This window comes from Pezoporus wallicus, unplaced genomic scaffold (genome assembly GCF_028554395.1).
Source record: "Pezoporus wallicus isolate ANWC-B61680 ecotype Strahan unplaced genomic scaffold, APGP_CSIRO_Pwel_v1 scaffold_7107, whole genome shotgun sequence".
Lineage (NCBI taxonomy): Eukaryota > Metazoa > Chordata > Aves > Psittaciformes > Psittacidae > Pezoporus > Pezoporus wallicus.
In genome coordinates this window covers 3,048,876-3,068,264 of record NW_026642114.1, presented here as the reverse complement: position 1 = coordinate 3,068,264, position 19,389 = coordinate 3,048,876, and the positions used below count along the sequence as shown (strand labels likewise).

Genomic DNA, 19,389 nt, shown 5'->3' with positions numbered 1-19,389 from the left:
CAAGAGGAAACTTTAGGGGCTTGTTTTCTCACCCATATGCTTGAAGCAGCTCTCCCGTGGCAGCACCGGTGCCATACCCTCTGGCACGATGGTAGGTGAGGTGCATCTCACACCAATGCCTGCTCCTTTGTTTCATCAAGAGGGATTTTGGGGGGCTTTGAACGTGGCTCTTTCCATCTTGCTCAGATAAGGCACCTCCATCCCACCTTTCCACACATCTCAGACAGACAGGACTGCTGTTCAGGAAAGGAAAAAAATAAAGGAGTGAAAAGGCAGCAAAATCTCTGGCTGAGGGTGGTTCCTCCATACACACTTAGCCCAAGACCACCTCTCCCCTCGCTGAGGGAGGGCTGAAGAGGGGTATCCCCTCCTCTCACCTTCCTTTGCTCCCCCCCTAGGTGATGGAGGTGAGGTGTTCAGGCAGATATCACACCGCAAGCTACAACAGCAGAAAACACGGGCACGTTTCAACTTTAGAAAGACAACAAAACAAAAAAAAACCAAACCGAAACAAGAAAACAACCAAAGAACACAAAACCCAACAGCAATTAAGAAAAAGAAGAAGAAGAAGAAGAAAGAAAGGAAAAGAAAATAAAAGAAACCAAGTGCTGGAGTGCCAAGCAGAGGAATGAGAGCGGCAGCGAGCGGGGCTGTGGGAAGGCTGCTGGGGCAACCTAAGAGCAGCCCAGGCTCAACCGCTGATAACGGCAGGGACCAGGCAGGTGCTGCCTGTGCTGGCCCGAAGTCCCGGGGGCGGGGAGGAGATGCAGAGGGGACCCAACGCATCCCCTCTCCGTCAGCATCCTGAGCAGCGCCCGGGAGGGAGGAGGGAAGGGAGGGCGATGCTCCGCTCGGGGTTTATTAGATTGGACATAATCATCTTTAAATAAGGCAGCCCCCCCCTCCACACCCCTCGATGGGGTGGGGGGTGGGGGGGAGCGGAGCGCCTCGGGGCTTTCTAGATAAGGGCGTCTAACGCATCTCCCGCTCCCGCAGGCAGATCCGGGCAGCGCAGAGAGCCGCTCAGGGACCACCGTGCCCTGGGAACCCCGGCTGCAGACAGAAGGGGGGTCCCTGCCGCGGTGCTCTCGCCTTCCTTCTCCTCCTCCTCCTCCTCTTCCTCCTCCTCCTCTCGCAGGAGCAGAGGGGAGGAGAGCGGTGCCGGGGAAAAGTTGGGGGCAGCGGCTCCGGGGGAGGATGCCCCGGCGCTGCCGCCCGCCGCCCCCCTGAGCGCCCCCCTCCCCCGGGGCCGCCCCCCCCCCTCCACTTTGTGCCCCAGGAAGATGCTGCGCGGCGGGGCCCCCCTGGCCGCGCTGCTGCTGACGGCGCTCAGCCTGGCCCGCGGGTACCCGCGGCCCCCCGACCCCCCACTGGCCTCCGGCTGCGGGGTGGAGGCGCCGAGCCGCCGTGCCGCCCCCCGGCATCACCCTTACGGGCTGTACCCGCAGGGTCCCGGCGCGCACGGGGGGCTCGGCTCTGCCGCTCCGCCGGGCTCCGGGCGACCGCGGGGCCGGAGACCGCGGGGAGCCGAGGGAGGCGGAGAGGAGCCGGGGGCCGAGACGGACGGCCAGGTCCGGAGGGAGAGGCAATGGGACCGGGGGCCGCAGGTGTCGAGCCCCCTCCGGGAGCGGCCGCTGCCCGCGCTGTATTTCTCCGGCGGCCGGGAGCAGCTGGCGGCGCGTCCAGAGGCGCTGCCCGACATCCCGCGGGAGGAGTTCACCCTGGAGGTGTGGGTGAAGGCGGAGGGCGGACAGAGCAACCCGGCCATCATCGCAGGTAAACCCCGTCCCGCCGGCGGGCAGGCAGGGAAGGATGGGGACCCGACACTCCCAACTTCCCCTTGGGGGACTCGCCTGCCTTCTCCGCTGTGGCAGGTGACACCCCACCCTCCCACCCGTGTCCTCAGCACCCTAGGCGTGAAACATTCCTCTTTCCCTTGAGACCAAACCCTAAAACATCCCCTCCCCTCGCTTTCTCCCCCGCCCCGTCCCTCCAGCCCGCCCGCCCCCCCCGGCTCTTACCTAATGTCTCCCTCTCCTACCGCCGGAAGCTGGAAGGTCCCTCTGGGGGACACGTTCGGCCAGACCCTCCCTTGCACACCCCTCCCTCTTCCTTCCTGGGCGCCGCGGACACTCCGGGGTCTGTCCGGGGCTCCCCGCTCCCTGCCCGGCCCGGCCGGACTCCCGGCGGGTTCCCGCGGCCGCACGGTGGCAGCCGCACCGCACGCACGGCCCCGGTCCCGGCGTCCCCCGACGCCGAGGGTTCTGCGGAGCGGTTCTCGGGGCAGAGGGCGGCCTCAGGTGTTTTGCTGCCGGGAATTACCCGTTCACCCCGCTGAGCTAAGAAACAACCAAGTGATGAACAGGTCTTACGAGGAGTCGCTGAGGGAACTGGGCTTGTTTAGCCTGGAGAAAAGGAGGCTCGAGGGGGGACCTTACTGGTCTCTACAACTACCTGAAAGGAGGCTGTAGCGAGGTGGGTGTCAGTCTCTTCTCCCAGGCAACAATAGGACAAGAGGAAATGGCCTCAAGTTGTGCCAGGGGAGGTTTAGGTTGGATATTAGGAAAAATTTCTTCACCAAAAGGGTTGTCAAGCGTTGGAACAGGCTTCCCAGGGAAGTGGTTGAGTCACGATCCCTGGAGTTACTTAAAAGAGGTGTAGATGTGGTGCTTAGGGACACAGTTTAGGGTGGACTTGGCAGTGTTAGGTTTATAGTTGGACTCGATGAACTTAAAGGTCTTTTCCAACCTAAATGATTCTATGAGGAGACAAAGAGGACTGGCACCTGGGCATGGAGTGGGGCAGATGTCATCTCCTGCAGTGCTGCTTCATGCAGCCCTGGAGTACGGATGTTTGTGGCAGGGCAGCACAATGATGTCAGGCAGGGCTGGGAATGGGTGGCAGCGCCAGGATGTACTGCTCCCATGGGATATCTGGGGTCTCCACAGTGGGGGCTGCCGGGTTTCTGTGCTGCCCCAGCCAAGCTGACTGGCTGGGGAAATCCTCTCTCTACCCTAACTCTCCCTCCACTGGCAATCACTTCTCTGAACCTCCCTCTGCTTTGCTCGCTGCCCAGCCTATTTCATTAATTTATCTCCCTGGCTTGTAGCGGAGATAGCTGCATCTTTGCTGTGGAGGAGGTAGGAATGACAGGCTAGAGGATGGGTGGCAGAGGGGAAAAGTAACCATGTACAAGGAACCTACCTAGTGTTCACTTTGCTGTCTGCCGTCCCACCAGGGTCCTTGCTGCCCCAGTGGCAGGCAGCAGCTCAGGATGCACAGAGGACACTTCCCAGCTATTGCATTGGCAGCACAGCTGTTTGCATGTGGAGGTCTGGCTGCAGGTGTTGGGCTTTACTATTCCCAGCTAGCCAGTGGATTTTTGTCGATTTGGGTTTGTTTTTTCTTTTCTTTCTTTTTTGATTTCCTCGCAGAGGGTGGGATGGTTGTTAGTGCTGATAGCAACTCCTGTGAACACTGGCACTCACTCGGGTAATACTGCCTGTCCTCCATGCTCCAGGGTTTGAGTCGGGCCCAGGCACCTCCTGCTGTCTGAGTCACTGTCCCCTTCCCACCACCTCCCTGCAGCCGGCACTGCAGGGCTCCAGGTGTGGGTAGCAAAGGGGGACAGACCATTGCTGACGGCATTTCATGTGAGCAGGTGATGCAGACAGCTGCTAGCCATTTGGCAGGTGCAGAGCCTGCCTCTGATCTTCTGCTCCTGCTCTGTCAGTGGAGAGGGGACTGAGCCATGGAGTGGTCCAAAGCTGTGGAGGAGCTGGAGATGCTCCAGGTGTCCATGTGTGAGGGAGAGCAGGAGGAAAGAAGGGAAAAACTGAGCACCTTCCAGCATCACTGCCTGGGAAATAGGGCCAGGCTGAGCAGCTCTGTCCGGGCAAAGTAAGCTGTCTTGTTGCTTCGTGTGACTGCTGGCTGGATTGAAGTGTCAGGAGTTGAGGCTTTGTTCTTGTAGATGTCACATTTCACCTTAGGGCCATCCTGGATGTGGCTGTTCACCCCTTTTAGCTCCTCTTGTGTGGGGGGATTTCTGCTGGGGAGCAACCCTAGTGCCCTGCCATGGCCAGTGCCCAATGGGAGACGTTGCTTTGAGTGTGGCCCTTACAAAGCTGCACACTTCATCTCTTTGGAGGTTTTTTCTCCACCAGGCACTTTTCCTGGTAGACACCTTTCTCTTAATTTTTTTTTTTTGCACTGTTGCCAACTCTTGTTTTAAACCAAAATCTGTCGCCCTAAGCACTGATGAACATCACAAACCAGGTTAGAGCTTCACTTTCCCACTTGACGGATCAGAGGCAGAGCTGCACTTACAGGTGCTGAGGAGATCCCCTTGCACCTCCTCTGCAAACAGCTCTTTCCCTTGCTGGTGGGTTTCCCCAAGACAACATACTATGTTCTTAGGCAAACTGCAGGGCCTTTAAACTAGGGCTTTGGTGCTTTCTTGTGGAGGCCCTAGGAAGATGCCAGGACCTGGTGCTGGATAGCTCTGCTTATTGCTCTGCAGTGGCTCCTGGCTGTGGGATGTGCTGCTCTGCCTGCATGTTCCTTCACTGCTGCTGTGCCAGAGATGGTATGCGTGGCCATGTCTAGGAAGCACCAGCTGCTGCTGTAGTGGTTTTCCAGCCCCTCTTGTAGAGCTGACCTTGGTATTACTTTCCTCCCTTTGAAGAAATCTCCAGATCTGGTTTTAGGCTCGCTTAAGGTTCTTTTGGCAGGTTTTTGAATTCGCCAGATATTTCCAGGCTTGGCTTGGCTCCAGCATGGGTTTGTGAGGATGCTAACTTGCACTCAACACAGAGGCTGTTGCTACCCCTGGCATGTTTGCCCTATTTTTTTTGCCTTAGTGTTTAATAAAATTTGGGGCATTCTGAATTATTTCAAGGTGAAATGTATGAGTTCTAAGAGAGGAGGTATCAAGCCTTGTTTCGCAGTGAGGACCAATACTGGAAGATGGCTTTCAAGCATGCAGGTCTAAGCCCCTTTCAGCCAGCACCCAGCCCCAAAATACCCCTCAGTTCTGCCTTCTCATGCCTGCAAGTCTCCTTTGCCTGCCTCCCGCTTTTTGCCTTCCCCCTGTCCCAGCTTCCCCTGGTCTTTCTGCTTCCCTTTCACAATCCACAAGAAAACAAGAGTTGGCCAAAGCCCATCCGCCCACAGAGGCTTGTGCGTGGCTGCCTTTGTAGTGAGTGGTGGCAGGGATCTGTGCCCAGGGTGGTTACGGCTGTGGGATGTCTGAGAGGCCACAGCCCATCTTGCCCTGGGTGAAAGGGATAGATGGAGGGAGGGTTGCTGCTTCCTGGGTTGCAGCAGGGCTGAACTGACCTTGGCCAGCCATGTTCATCAGGGCTGGCAGGGGAATGTGGGGTCATGGTAACCTGGCTTCAGTCACATCCCCTGGATGAAAGCCAGGAGATCCTGCTCTTTCTGGAGATCCCCCTGCTCTACCCCTCTGCCTCTCTGCTGTCCTCTTTGCAGTGACAGGGACAGGTACAGTTTCCCTAGCGTGTCATGCTGAGCACCTGAAGGGACAGGCAGGGCAGTAGGACAAGGCAGGAGTCCCTTGTTTTGGCCTGTGATGCCCTGACTCCATGGAGATGGGCAGGCAGTGCATGCAATAGGAGTGGCACAGTGAGGGGCAGGAGAACCCACGCAGCAGGGAAGAGCCAGCTGGAGCATCATTAATACAGCAGCAGGAATACAAAAAAGAAAGGGCTTCTGGGCATGGCAGCAGGTTTTGTCAGCATCAGGCACAGTTGCAGCTGGAAGTGATTTGTTGGGCTGGTGAATGGGAGAACTGGAGGCTCTCAGAAGGTGCCCCTGGTGGGGTGCGAAGTGTGCCCTCAAGCTCATTTGCCCTAGCTGATGATCTGCATGAACATCCTCCTTATGGTGATTTAGGAGCCCAGAAGCATTTATTTCGAGCAGTGGGTGCATTTGCCCCTGTTGGTATTTAAGTGCCTTAAGGCCATTGATTTCCAAGGGCATTCAGTGCCTGCAGGCCGCTGGGTCTTGACTCTGGCCACTCAGCAGCCTAAGTTTCAGGGAATGTCAGCAAAGCTCCAGCTCTTGCCCAGCCTAAAACACAGGTGTGCAGCACACTGGGCGCACAGGGAGAAGCTGAGTCCAAAGCTGTTCCCCAGAATGGATTTATGCTTTGGAAGCCTTATAGGCTGAGGAGTGCACCCACTCAACTGGAGGCAGTCCTTCCTTCTCCGACCCTCACCCACCTGCACTGGATGTGTGACTTGGAGGAAAACTGGAATTTAAAGCGGAGCTGTAAATCTTCCCGGAAGCTGTTGGGGAAGTATTCCTGAAGGAGGCTTTTTTGCTTTGGGTTGATGTGCTCTAATTCTTAAAAGCTTTGGCCTGCAGATAAAAAGCTTAGTCTCTAATCCTGTTCCACAGGAGTGCTCCTATGGAGAGCAGAGCAGAAATGCCTTGCTCCTTGGCCTCTCCTCTCATCCGCTCTCTTCTTCTCCTCTCCATCCTGCTTCTCCAGTTCTGCCATCTCTCCTGGCTTCTCCATCTTTTTACCCAATGATTATGGGGGTACCCCAGGTGCAGCACCCATTGCCCTGCCTCTGGCCACCTTCATTTACCTGTGGCAGTGGCATCAGGAGGCTCCCTACAGCCCTGCCAAGAGCTGTCTCACTGCCAAGGACCTGGCTTATGCTCTGGGGAGGAGCAGCAATGCTCTCCAGTGCTCACCAGCTCTCCTCTCTCTTCATCCCCATCCCTGTCCCCACTGCAGGTGTCTTCGACAACTGCTCACATACAGCCAGCGATAAGGGCTGGGCTCTGGGCATCCGCGCCCTGCAGCTCAGCGGCAAGAAGGATGCCCGCTTCTTCTTCTCCCTCCGCACGGACCGGGCAGCCACTGCCACCGAGGTGACTGCGTACCACCGATACCGCCCCGAGGCATGGACCCACCTGGCTGCCAGCTATGACGGGCGGTGGATGACTCTCTACGTGGACGGGGCACGGGTGGGCCGTGCTGGTGGGCAGGGGGGACCCCTGCACAGCGCGTTCATGGCCTCCTGCCGCACACTGCTGCTGGGGGGGGACGCCTGGGGGACTGCACATGCTTTCCGGGGACACCTGGCCGGGCTAGCCTTGTGGCAGGGTGTCCTGTCCCAGACCCATCTCCAGCGTTCCTTCCTAGAGGGGGCAGCCAGGGGGGCAGCAGGGCTGGCTCTGGCTGCTGGCTTTGCCACCCCAGAGGAGCGCTGGGCACCTTTTCGGGAGGGTGCCTTCCCCCAGCAGTGGGTGCTGCCATCCCCTCCATCGCCTGTCCTGCAGCCGCTTGGCCCCCCTGCCTGCGGGCAGACGGCCTGCGACAACGTGGAGCTGGTCTCCCACTACAACCGGCACTGGCCGTTGCGCAGCGGGAAGGTGGTGCGGTACCGGGTGGTGAACCTGGCAGAGGATGACGGTGGGCGGCCAACAGTCAGCCAGGAGCAGGTTTGGCGGCAACACCGGGCGCTGAGTGAAGCTTTCCGACCCTACAACATCTCCTGGCAGCTCAGCTTGATGGAGGTACGCAACTCCTCCCTGCGCCGCCGCGCCGTTCTCCTGGGCTGTGAGCCCAGCAAGGTGGGCAACGAGCGCTGTGACCCTGAGTGCGAGCACCCCCTGACTGGCTATGATGGTGGAGACTGCCGCCGGCCAGGCCGCTGCTTCTCCTGGAAGCGCCGTGATGGCATCTGCCACATGGAGTGCAACAACATGTTGGATGACTTTGATGATGGCGACTGCTGCGACCCACAGGCCACCGATGTATCCCGGACATGCTTCGACCCTGATTCACCCCAGAGGTAGGTGAGGGGTTTATGGGGAGGTGGCACATCAAGGGATGGGGTGCACCCTTTCTCTGACAACCACTCTGCACCTGGATGTTGCTTCCAACTGGTGATTTTCCAGTGTGAGAAGGCAGAAGGGTGTTTTCCCGTGGGACAGGTATGCTTACCGTTGACGACCAGTAGATCCTACGACATGGCGTGGCACCTCTCTGTGATGCCCTGCCATTAGAGTTTTTCCCCCTAAAATGAGTGTCTGTGATGGGAAGCCCCCCTCCCCGGTGGTATTCCCAGTGCAGAGCTGCCAGTCTCCGGGATTGCACCAGCAGGACTGAGGGTGGGCAGAGCAGCTCTGTGCAGTGCTGCTTTTCCTGACCTCCCTGCATGGGATGCAGCAGGGAGGGGCACCAAGGCCCCTTCCCTTCCTTCCATGGATGTGTCCAACAGTCCAATTTCTTAATCTGTATCCCAAATGCCTTTGCAAGAGTGCTGGGGTGGGGAGAAAGAGGTGACACCACTAGGTGTGAGTGGCAGGTTTTGGTAAGGTAGTGAGGTAGTGTGAATGAGCCTCCCTGAATCTTGCTGTAGGAAATTATACCTGTGGGTATAAGGTCTTGGCTGGGCACTGGTAGGGGCTGATCAAACCCTGCATCTTAAAACCAAATGTGGTTGGGGACCAAATCTGTTTCTTCAGGCAAAGGCACAGGGTGGCTGCTTGGTGCCAGAGGAGGATATGTGCCTTTACTGCATGTCACAGGTGCAAAATCCACATTGCTTCTTGGAACATCAATGCACAGCATTAGGGGACCCTTGCTCCCTTGGTGCACCCTTGGTGGAAGCAGCAGCTGGAGCAGGATGGAGAGAGAGGAACTGCCTGTGTGATGGGAGACCCTGGGGTGGTGGGGACCGTGTCCTTAGCGCAGTTGGTGGTTTGCACACACCTGCCCTCCTCCCTGGAGCCTCTGAGGTGCCGGCAGCCCTGCTGATGGCTTCCAGCGTGCGGGGCTCTGCCAAATGTGCTTTCTGGCTGGAGACAGGGAAAAAAGCCATGGTTTTTGCGCTTTTTTTTTTTTAAGCTGTTTCTGTCTCAGTGTCAGGGAAAGTTGTTGATTCCCTGCTGCTGGCTCCTGGCGACAGGCAGAGGTGCCCACCGGAGCAGGAGTGGTGCAGTGCAGATGGCAGCATCTGGGGAGAAAAGCTGCAGGGGAGGGGTTTAGGGGCACATTGCATTTCTGATCTCCTTCTTTCCCCTTCATTGTTTTTCCCCTGGTCTGCATGAGCAGGTAGGCTGTAGCCATAAACACTTTTTCCCAAGCCTGTTGCTTCTCTCTGCAGCTTCACAGGTGAGACACAGAAGGAGGAGGGAAACAGGTGTCCCTGCTTAGGCAGAGGTGATGGGAGAAGAGCAGTAATTCCCTTCCTCCCTTCCTGAGCCTTTCTCACATATCCTTCAGTCATCTGAGAAAACATGGGAGGAAAATGGGGAGCCTTTCTTCCAATGCATCACTATAGCCATGGAGCCTCAAACCATGCCTCTGCCCAAGCACCCCCCAAGAAGATGCTCTTCCACCTCTGAAAGTCTCACCATTGCTACCCTGTGCCCCCTTGTACCCTTGTTTTTCATCCCTGTGAGCGAGTACCAGTTCTTTCCTGAGCAGAGGAGAGATGAGCAGCACTCCTGCCTGCACAACAGCTCTCAGCTCATAATGGCTGTGAGCACCCAATGCCACTCAGCTTTGGTTTCAGCAGAGCAAAGGCTCAGTCCTTGCCCTCTGTGTGTAGTTAGAGAAATGTTTTCATCCTCAGACAAGAAAGGCTCCACCTTAAATTAAAAAAGGCCAAATTTTTGCTGGTATGAATCAGGGCTTCCATTTGTCAGGATTTTCCCCTGGAAGTTGGGAAAGAAAACAAAACAAAAGAAAACAAAAACCTTGCTTCTGTGGGAAAGGAATGGGAGAATGGGAGCACTAGGGAAATAACAAATCTCTTGCAATTTTCTTTCCGCAGACCTCATTGGCCTGCGCAGAAGACAAAATCGATTGTAGTCTAAGCTCTGAAAAGCAAAATCTGGTGCACCCAGCATTTGGGAAATATGGGGCATGAGCTGAATCCTCCTGCTGCTGAGCTCTTCTGAGCTGTCTTTGGCTGGCTTCTTCAGAGATACTGGTAGACACCCACCCTTCCTAGGCTCGTCCCTGCTGAGGGTACCCTGGCTCCTGGGGAAGAATATATCTGTCTGTGGGAAAACCACTAGAAATTGGTAGTGTGCGTTTGGGGAAAAAGAAGGTGAGCTTGATCTCACACAAAGGCATGGCCAGGTCAGTGTCATTCCCCCAAGGCTGGTGGATGAATCTCAAGATACGCAAGAAGGTGATTTTAGCCCAAGGGGTTTTGTTTGGACAGAGCTCCAGCTGAGTGAGTTCCTCTGGATTTGCTCATAAGGTATTATACTTAAATGAGCATTTATGAGTAGTGGGGCGGCTGGGGAACTTACAGGAGGATTTTTAGGGTGGAAGCAAAAACAGAAGAAATAATGTGAAATAAAATTTAACAAACTGTGGAAAGGCAGCACGATAGGAGCCAGGTGCTTCGATGTGAACAGCAGCAGTTGGCCTGTAACTGCAGGAGAGTAAGTGAGCAAGCTGGATGCTGCTCCACTGAGATGCCCAGGCTTTTTCATACCTGCTGGAGAATCATGTGCCAGAGAGCAGGAGGGAGCTGAGGCTGTGGGAGAGCTGGGGGAGAGGGAAACCTTGCTCTCTAAATCTCCTTCCAGATCAAAGTGGCAAGACAAAAACCTTGGGATCTTTTTTCATGGAGTAAGTAAGTTCTGCTGTATTTCATTTCAGGGCTCTCACAAAAAGGAGTCTGGATGTGAATGTTTCTTAGTTAGCTAAAAATAATCCAAATGAGAGAATCAGAGAGAGACACTGGACAATTTTTTTACTAGCATTGTAGACAGATGTAGTCTATTCTGTTGAATGGTCTAAATACCTTGTCTTGACTTGCATGACCTTAAGTGCTCATGAGAAGTTTTTACGATCTTAGCACGTCCCTCATTTAAAATCTCTTTTCCTTGGACTGCACCTTTGAGACAGAAAAATCAGGAGAAGCCTTAGGAACAGAGGTAGCTCTAGTACTTCTTAGCAGGTGCATATCTCAGTATACTTCCAGGGCCACACTTCATGCTAGCATATACCCTTGCCAACGCTTAACAAGGGAGGAAAATGGGGTTTGGAAAGAAGGATTATAAAGCTCTGATGGGGTGGACCCTGCTGTAGCTGAGGTAGGAACTGCCCCCAGCTCTAGGGTGGGGGATGATCCTGAAACAATGGCAGTGTTACTGTGCACACCACCAGATCATCAAGCCATCTTGCCAAGTCCTTCCTGCACCTCATCTAGTAGCTCATGGGACAGGATAAATCCCACTAAGTTCTGAGCCAGCCTCTGTGTAAAAACCATCAGTGGGAGTATGTGCTTGTGGCTGGAGGAAGACAAGAACTCTGAAGAGCTGAGTGTTGCAGGTCACCACAACAGGAACTATAGGAAGAAAGTCAGAGATTTCTCATATACCCTAACCCACCATATGAACAACAAGGAGACAGGCAATGGCAGGAGAGCTGCCTGCTGTCATCCTTCACCCTGATTTAAAGCATTTTCCAGGAGTTGCTGGTAGTGCAATGCTAGGGTCTGATGTAAAATTTGCCTTGATTTGCTGCAGACATGCATCTTCTTGCAGTGCCTTGAATGCTGTTGTTAATTGGTGCTCTTAGAAGGAAAGCAACAACAGCTCATTAACAGCAATTAACACTCAGTGAGGGTTCCCCTCGGGCAGTTAGTCAATGAGAGTCTGGTGTGTGACACAGTTAATGTGAAAAGAAAGACTGGAGGGGAGTCTGGAGAGCAAAGTGGTTAAGGGCAGAGCTGCTGGGCCTTTCATCTGACTACCCAACGTAAGGGCAGAAATAACCAAAGTGACAAAAGGAGGTGAAAAATTATGAGACATCTCCAGTCTCTTGGTGGCCTCCACTGGGATGACCACAGCTGTGATGTTAAAGTGTACCTGATTAACAGGACACTTGATGGGTTTTAATGCAAGCTTAGCTGGCCTTCCTAAGAGAAGGGTGTTTAATTGGGTTAAGGATGCTTGGGAGCCTCCTGCTGTTTAAGTGCTGTCTTCAAAAGCTGATCCAGATTAACCTGAACTGAGTGTCTGTTGTGGACATCCCTTTTTCCCAAAGGGATGAACTAATTACTCTGAACGAATTACTCTGGCACTTAAGCAGTCCACTGTCAGGAGATGTTGAGCCGGATGTGGTTGGACAGGTAGCATAAAAGATGTCAAATTGAAAGCAGGTAAGGCATGGATGGCATGTTGGGGCAACAGATGACGGGGCCAGACCTTAATCCCAACGAGATGGTAAAACAACATTCAAATCAGCTGCTCAATTTCCCTCTATCTTTCCTTGCTAAAGGAGACCTTAGCAGATCTTCCTCATGGTGAAAGGGGGCAGGTATGTGCAATGTTATTTCAAAATTAGAAGCCTCTGTTGAATTTCAGAAGGTTCCTCTCTGCCCATCTCTCCAACCTGTCTAGATTTTTCTGAAAGACGCAGCACAGTACTCACGGGCATCAGCCACTTATCTCAGTTTTGTATTATCAGCAAACTTGCTGAGGAGACACTCCATCCCTTCATCAAAGTCGTTGATGGATAAGTTAAATTATACTGGACCCTTGGGGTACACCACTAGTTACAGGTCTCCAACTACACTCTGTACCACTGACCACAACCCCCTGAGACCTGCTTTTCAGCCAGTTTTTAAACCTCCTCACTGTCCACTTGTTCAGCCCTTGCTTCCTGAGCTTGCCTGTGAGGATATCATGGAAGACAGTGTTGAAAGCCTTGCTGAAGTCCAGGTAAACAACATCCACTGCTCCTCCCTTATCTATCCAGCTAGTTGTCTCATTGTAGAAGGTAATCGGGTAGGTTCACTTCCCTTGGGTGAATCCATGCTGCCTGCTCCTGATCACCTGCTCGACTTCCACATGCTTAGAGGTGGCTTCCAGGATGAGCCATTCCATCACCTCTCCAAGGACTGAGGTGAGGCTGACCAGCCTATAGTTCCCAGAGTCCTCCTTCTTGCCCTTTTTGAAGACTGGGTTAACATTCGCTTTTTTCCAGTCCTCAGGCACCTCTCCTGGTTGCTATGACCTTCCAACAACATTCCAGTCATGCGAGTTGTACCACCATGTCTCTGTAGCTGCAATGAGATCAAAGCCCCATGACTGCACATAGGGCTGGTGTTTCCAAAAGACGGTGCCTCGGGTGCTGGGCTCAGGTCTTGGGGATTGGAAGTGTGATGGTGAGGAGATGGATGCTTTGGAGACATCAAAGGTGGCAGTGATGGATTCACTGGCTTCTGAGCTTGTTGCTTCTCCTCTCTAGTAGACCTGCTGGGACTGGGGAGGTACAGTAATAAACAGGGCTTTTTGCTGAAGCTTGATGGTTTCTTGGTAGGTGCTTTAAAGTTTCATGAGTGTGGTTGGATTTGAGATCATAAAAAATGTATTCTTTCCTTGTAGGAAAACCCACTCCCTCTGAGCTTTCCCATTGATTAATGATTTCAAAACTTGGCAAGGATAGAAGGGATTGTCCTTGGTAGAGCCCATTATATCAGGTGGGCAGGTTGCCTATCAAGCTGCTTGCTTGTGATGGGACTTGGAGGCTATATCCATATTAATGTACTTCTGGGTGACTCAGCTTGTAGGTGCTTGCTTTTGACCTTCTCAAAGTACATTGGAGAGTATTTGTCATGTGACACTACCCCTTAGGAAGTATCTGGTGCATTGTGCCAAAGGTGAGCCCAACACTGGGATTTTTCTCCCAAGAAGGGGGACTCAGGGTGGTGAGATAATGCATGCAGTGTGGGATTGGTTGGTGTGACTTAGTGGGCTCTGCAGTGTGTTTACATTTGTGCTACTGGGGAACACAGTAGTCAGTCTTTGGTTGCTGCCTCTGCTGTCCTGGCAAGATGTCTTTTGTTTGCTATTTTTAATTTCTTGTTCCTTGTTTGCTGTGAAGACTGCTCCTTTCCTTCCATGTGAAGTAGTTGTCTGCCCTTGCGCCTTTTGTATCTTCCAAACTTCATTATAAATGAGGCTATGAGTTGAGCACGCCAAAGATTTCTTTGGAGCTTTTGGTCTCATAAAGATGTGTGAAAGGGAGGTTATAACTTCAGCAGCATGAGCTGGTAGATAAAAGGAAATATTCATATCACAGTGGATCCTGGTGAGACCAGACCTCTGTTGAGTTATCCCGGGAAGCAGAGGAGCAGGGCTGGAAGAGGAACATGAAAGTGTAGAGGTGTCCAGGTCCACGGGATGGTTGCCAGCCCCTGACTTTGGTACTAGACAATGCAGCTTGCTCTGTATAGCAAGCTACAGCATACAGCTGATGTGCTTAAATCTTCTGTATGTTTAGGGGTGCAGTAATGCACTCCTTTGCTGCCCTAGGTAGAAGGTTTGAGGGCTAATCTCTAATAAGCCTCTGCTGGAGGATAAGTCTCACTCACTCCTGCAAGCCTTCCTGAGCTGGGAGCTGCAAGGCACCATGTGCCTCGAGGAAGCTGTCAGGTCTCCCCAGGGATGACTGCGGGAGAGGGGGAACATGATCCTTATGTGAACGAGGGGAGAGCACTCCTGCCCAGCGGCTGTAGGCAGCCTGGGTGCTTTCGGGGAAAACAGCTGTCCCAGATGTGAGCTATTGTTCTAGCAAACACCACTGTCTCAGGGGCTCACTTGAAGGGGTCTGATTGTATCAGGATGGCAATTGTGAGGGAACAGCGTGTGTCCAATGGCTGGTGGGGTGGGGGGTGTCACTCTTTGTCCTGATGTTCAGCTCTCCCCAGGGCTCCTCCCCATCTGACTGTACCCTTGCCCACAAGTGAAGGACACCAGCTGAGACCCTGCCCATGCTAGAGGGACCTCAGGAATCGAAACGGCAGAGTGGCAGGGAGCTCAGCAGCCATCCTGTGGGACATCATCTGCTTGGCATTGATGGGGTCTCTGGGATGAATTAATCCACATTTGGGTTGGCAGGCTGAGCCGTGGCCGTTGGAGTCGTTAAGCCAACACACTGCTTTTAGTTTTCCTTGGCACAGCTGCCTCTGTTATTTAGGAAATCAAACTGCCCCTTGGCAGAGGGGCAAGAAGGAACAGCTCCGGCAGAGCCCAAACCCACCAAAATGGCATGAGGCAGAAGACTTTCCTGGGAGGCTTTGAGGAGGGCGAGGATGCTGAGCCTTTGTGACAGCAGCCTGTCAAGGGCTGTACTGGGGACCAGAGGCAGCCTCTGATGTTTTTTGTTGTTTGTGGTTAACATATGATTGTTACATTACAAAACTTCCCCAATAAATTATCTCCTGTCCTTTTTATATCCACAAGGAAGGCATTTTTAGAAAGCTGGCTTGCGCACGCCGCGCTCTGGCTGGGACACACAATTGCCTGGACCTAAAAATAAGTTGGAGGCTTGGGACTTGTTTTGGGGGGCTTTTTTAAAGAAAATAATAATAATAATAAAAGACAGGGTAGATGACTGGTTTGAAAAGATTTCGTTTCCTCTTCCTGTCTCAATCCCTCTCTTGATCCATATTGAGGCTAGTAGTTTTTGCTCTTTAGTGAGAAGTTTAGGGTGAATGTAGCAAAGCTTTGGATCTTTTAGCAAGATGACATTAGCATGATGGTAAAGAGTGTCTGAGAGGGATTTATTGACCACAGGTCTATGTGGTTCCCCTTGCACAGGAACCAGGAGCTGTTAGCTTAATGCCTCTGGGAGTGTCCTCCCTGCTCAGCAAATTCATCCACTGTTGTCAGTCCTGTCAAAGGGTTGTCCTTCTGCCAGTGCCCAGGAGCTTTTAGTCTGACCAGATGAGACCAGCCAGAGACTGGAAAGGTGGCACCCTCATCTTCTGCCACCCTGCTGCTGCAAGGCAATTGCCCCTCTAAAGGATGGCCATGCACACTGCAGCCTGCTGCGGGCTCATCTGGGCATCATCAAAAATCTTTCCCCTGCCTTGCAGTGTCTGTTTTCTTTTCTGCTGCCCTACTAGTCAGGGAGGCTGGGTGAAGAAGAGACTGACTTTTGCTTGTCACCTAATGGTCACCAGAATAGTTTTTGGAGATGATCTCAAGCTAGGGGCTCTGCCTCCACTATCCATGCAGAAGCTAGCTTATGGCTTCCACCCCTGCACTATCCATGCCTTCTTTCAGGAGGGACTGAGCTGTTTCTTGATATGTTTTATCCCATGCTTCTTTCCAGCCTCAACTAGTCCTAGCACAGAGCTCCACATGTACTCTGCCTCCTGAGACCAGGCACAGAAGACAGTGTCGAGTCTGTTGTGCATCAGACTCAACATTTTGGCTGAGACAGGCTTTAGGCACATCCTTGCTGGCACTGTAGGGTCGTCTTCACCATGATTATCCAGTTCACAGCTCTTCCTCTTTCCCACCTCAGATCTGTCCTGTACATGAGGATACTGTGGATGATGGGTGGGAAAGGAGGACGAACATGGTGAAAAGCCAGGCACTTACTTTCCATTCAACAGCAGTGGGATGTGGGTTTGCAAACACCTGCCTGTGCTGCGGACAAGGGTAATCTTCTGCCAGGGAAACTGAGGCACGGAAGTCTCAGACATCTTGCCAACCTTGAGTCATGCAGCAGTGAGGTACTGCCGCTGATGCTGGGGTTCTGGCCTCCTGCTTCCTAGTCCCTGGATGGGAAAGAGGCATTTAATGAAAAGAGGTGAAGCGGCTTGGTCCTGGCTAAACACAAGGCGTTAATCTACGGTCTTATTTAAGCAATTCCCCTTTGTCTGGCTTGCTTTACTGAGCCTCCTAGTGCTGAGACTCTGCTCAGCCACGTGAAGCCCATACAATGCTGGGGAGAACAGGAGTGTTGTACCTACCTGTGTTTTACCCCTTCTGCCTTCCTCCAGCAGACTGTGAACTGTGGTATAAAAATTAGCAGTGGAATTCAGGACACTGACTTGGTTGCAGAGGCCTTAAGACCTTCCTGAACCTGGAATGTTGCTTTGTATTTTTGATGCAGGCAAAATGTAAGAGAAAGCTGATTTTTCAGGTCTGGTCTTGTGGGTTAGGTGGGACAGGGCTTATCTGTGCAACCTTAGATAGGCAAAATGTGCTGTAAAACTTGGTCCTGGCCAGGAATGTTTTTTATTTTCCATTGAAGCAAACAATCCAGGCACAAAGTAAACCATACCTGGCTTTGTTTAGCTTGGAGACTGATCTAGAATAACTTGCCACCGTTGAGTTCTGCCTCACAAAACCACAAGGGGCTGCAAACATTTCCCCCCGCACTTCTCAGCCTCTCTCACATATGTTCTGCGTAACACCAGTGTCTCACCAGCCAGCATCAACATTGTCAAAGGAAGATGAGCACTTACCCTGCGTGGTGGATAGCAAGTCTCTCCAAAGCATGTTGGTGTGCACTGGAGCCAGGATGCTGCCTACACTGGGCTTTGGAGCCTCGCCACCCAGCACGATGCTGGGCTCCCCTCCTTCCCCAAGCTGCTGCTTCACTGCCTTTCTCCCTGTTAGGGCTCCTTTCCTTCCCCTAAATGGTTCAAAACTGGATCTTTAGCTCTGTTTCTTCTGAATTCTTCTGATGAACTTCCCCAGGCACTACTGTTTCCCTGTTTTCAGGGATGATGTCTCATCATGAAAGCTCCCATGTCCTGCTTACAGCCCCCATAGATGTGCAGTAGCTTCCTTACTTGCTAGGTACACTGTTAGCTTTCACAGATGGCCAGGCACGTGCTCTAGGGGAATGATGATGGGTTTTCAGAGATCACTGTGATGGTCTGAACATCCTTCATGCCTGCCATGAGTCAGGGGATCAGTTCTGGGAGCACGTGGAAAGCCAAAGCCAGCAGGGTCCTATCACCCAGGCATGCACAAGCCCTGGGGTTTGCACCCAGAGTCTGCACTTGGCCAGCAGTGTTGCTCCTTCCTTGCATGCTCTTGGGGTTCAGGGGATGGAGGTGAGTGTTGCTGCAAGCAGGTGGGATACTGTGTTATGGATGTACTTAGGATGGCAGTAGGAGACACCTTACTGGGATGGACACAGGCAGTGACCTGCAATATTTGTCTCCTTTGCTTATTCCACTGATGAGGAGAAGCAATGAGCCATGACTCTGAACTCTCTAATTTCTTCTTTGTGAGATTTTTGAAGGGAAAGGTAGAAGGGAGCAGAAGGACAGATGTCCCTTTGAAATTTGGAAGTTTTCAGGTCCTTGGTTTTTTCTCTGTCTTATTCCATGGGGGTGATGTATATCCAGTCTAGCTGTCCTGCACATGCGTGGCTGGGATCTCCTCTTTGCAATGGCTGAACCCACAGGCTGGTTTCAAACAGATTAAAATCTTGGGCAACTGTGTTCCTGCAGGCTTATGAAAAAGGCAGCCAGGAGAGGGGAGCTGTCCCCATGATGAGCAAGGATGGGGAATAACTGCAGCCTGTGCTAAGCCTTTTTAGACCTTGGAGAGCTGCTGGGGTTGCTAACCCGAAATACGTGCCTTAGTTGGCTGCGTGTGTGAGTCAGTGCTTGCAGGCACCATGAAATAAATATCAGGGTTTACTCTGTTCGTTGCTTCCAGAATGGCATTCATTTGTAGTTCATTCCTGGTTTTGGCATGTGTTAACCCCACATAAACCAAGATTTCTGCCTCAGAATTTCACTCTATGATTGTTAGCTGAGAGCCTGTAAGTTCAGTTTAAACCCAGGCTACTGAGGCACATGGGGCTCTTCAGCTCCCAAGGGGCTTCCCTGAGAGCACTGGGGCTGCATCACCCATGGAGGATGAGAGACGGTCCATGTGTCCTCTGCTCCTGGGAGCATTCTGAAAGCTGGACTCTGCACTGCCACCTAGTCTAATGAAAGACATCACAGTACCTTGATGGGGTCTCGGATGGGTCGCGTGTTTTAAGATGATCTCACCCGTGAGGAAATGATAAGCCTCTCTGAGGAAGAGATGGCCATGATTCACTCTGATAGAAATAAAAAGGACAAACAAGCAAATGGAAACTCCCTATTGACCAGGTCCCTGCAATTTAAAAGGGTTTTTACTACCTATTCCAGTATGCATTTGAAAATCATATGCATTTACTCTTACATGCTACAATCAGACAGTTTTTAAGCCATTAAGGCCATTGGGTCAATAACCAACATTTTCAAAGATCTATTAAATACCCATTTCCTTGGAAATAGAGCTTTTACAATTGATCATGGCTACCAACTCCCATTAAAATAACCCCCAAATGCTATCAACTCCCCCAAGATGTAGAGCACTAAAAAGCAGATAGCCAGGACAAATTTATCCCAGGGGAAAGTTGATGGCCCATTATGCTTAAGCAACACAAGAATTGTCACATAAGCCAGGAAGTTTATGGGACTTGCATGGATTTGTCCTCCCTGAGGGCATAAAAAGAAAGGTTCATGGGGTGAATCGGTAGTGCTAGCACAAGCTCAAAGCTGGCTTCCTGTGGGAAGTATTTGGCTT

The 19,389-nt window shown here is 52.5% G+C and overlaps 1 protein-coding gene across 1 annotated transcript in view; it reads left to right on the top strand.

Annotated features, from left to right (window-relative positions):
* The first annotated feature begins 1,283 nt into the window (after positions 1-1,283).
* PAPPA2 (pappalysin 2) overlaps positions 1,284-19,389 on the top strand; it is an 86,259-nt gene continuing 68,153 nt past the window's right edge. Inside the window, exons 1-2 of the mRNA XM_057427046.1 lie at positions 1,284-1,776; positions 6,770-7,832. Coding sequence (XP_057283029.1) covers positions 1,284-1,776; positions 6,770-7,832 — 1,556 coding nt within the window. The remainder of the gene's footprint in view (positions 1,777-6,769; positions 7,833-19,389) is intronic.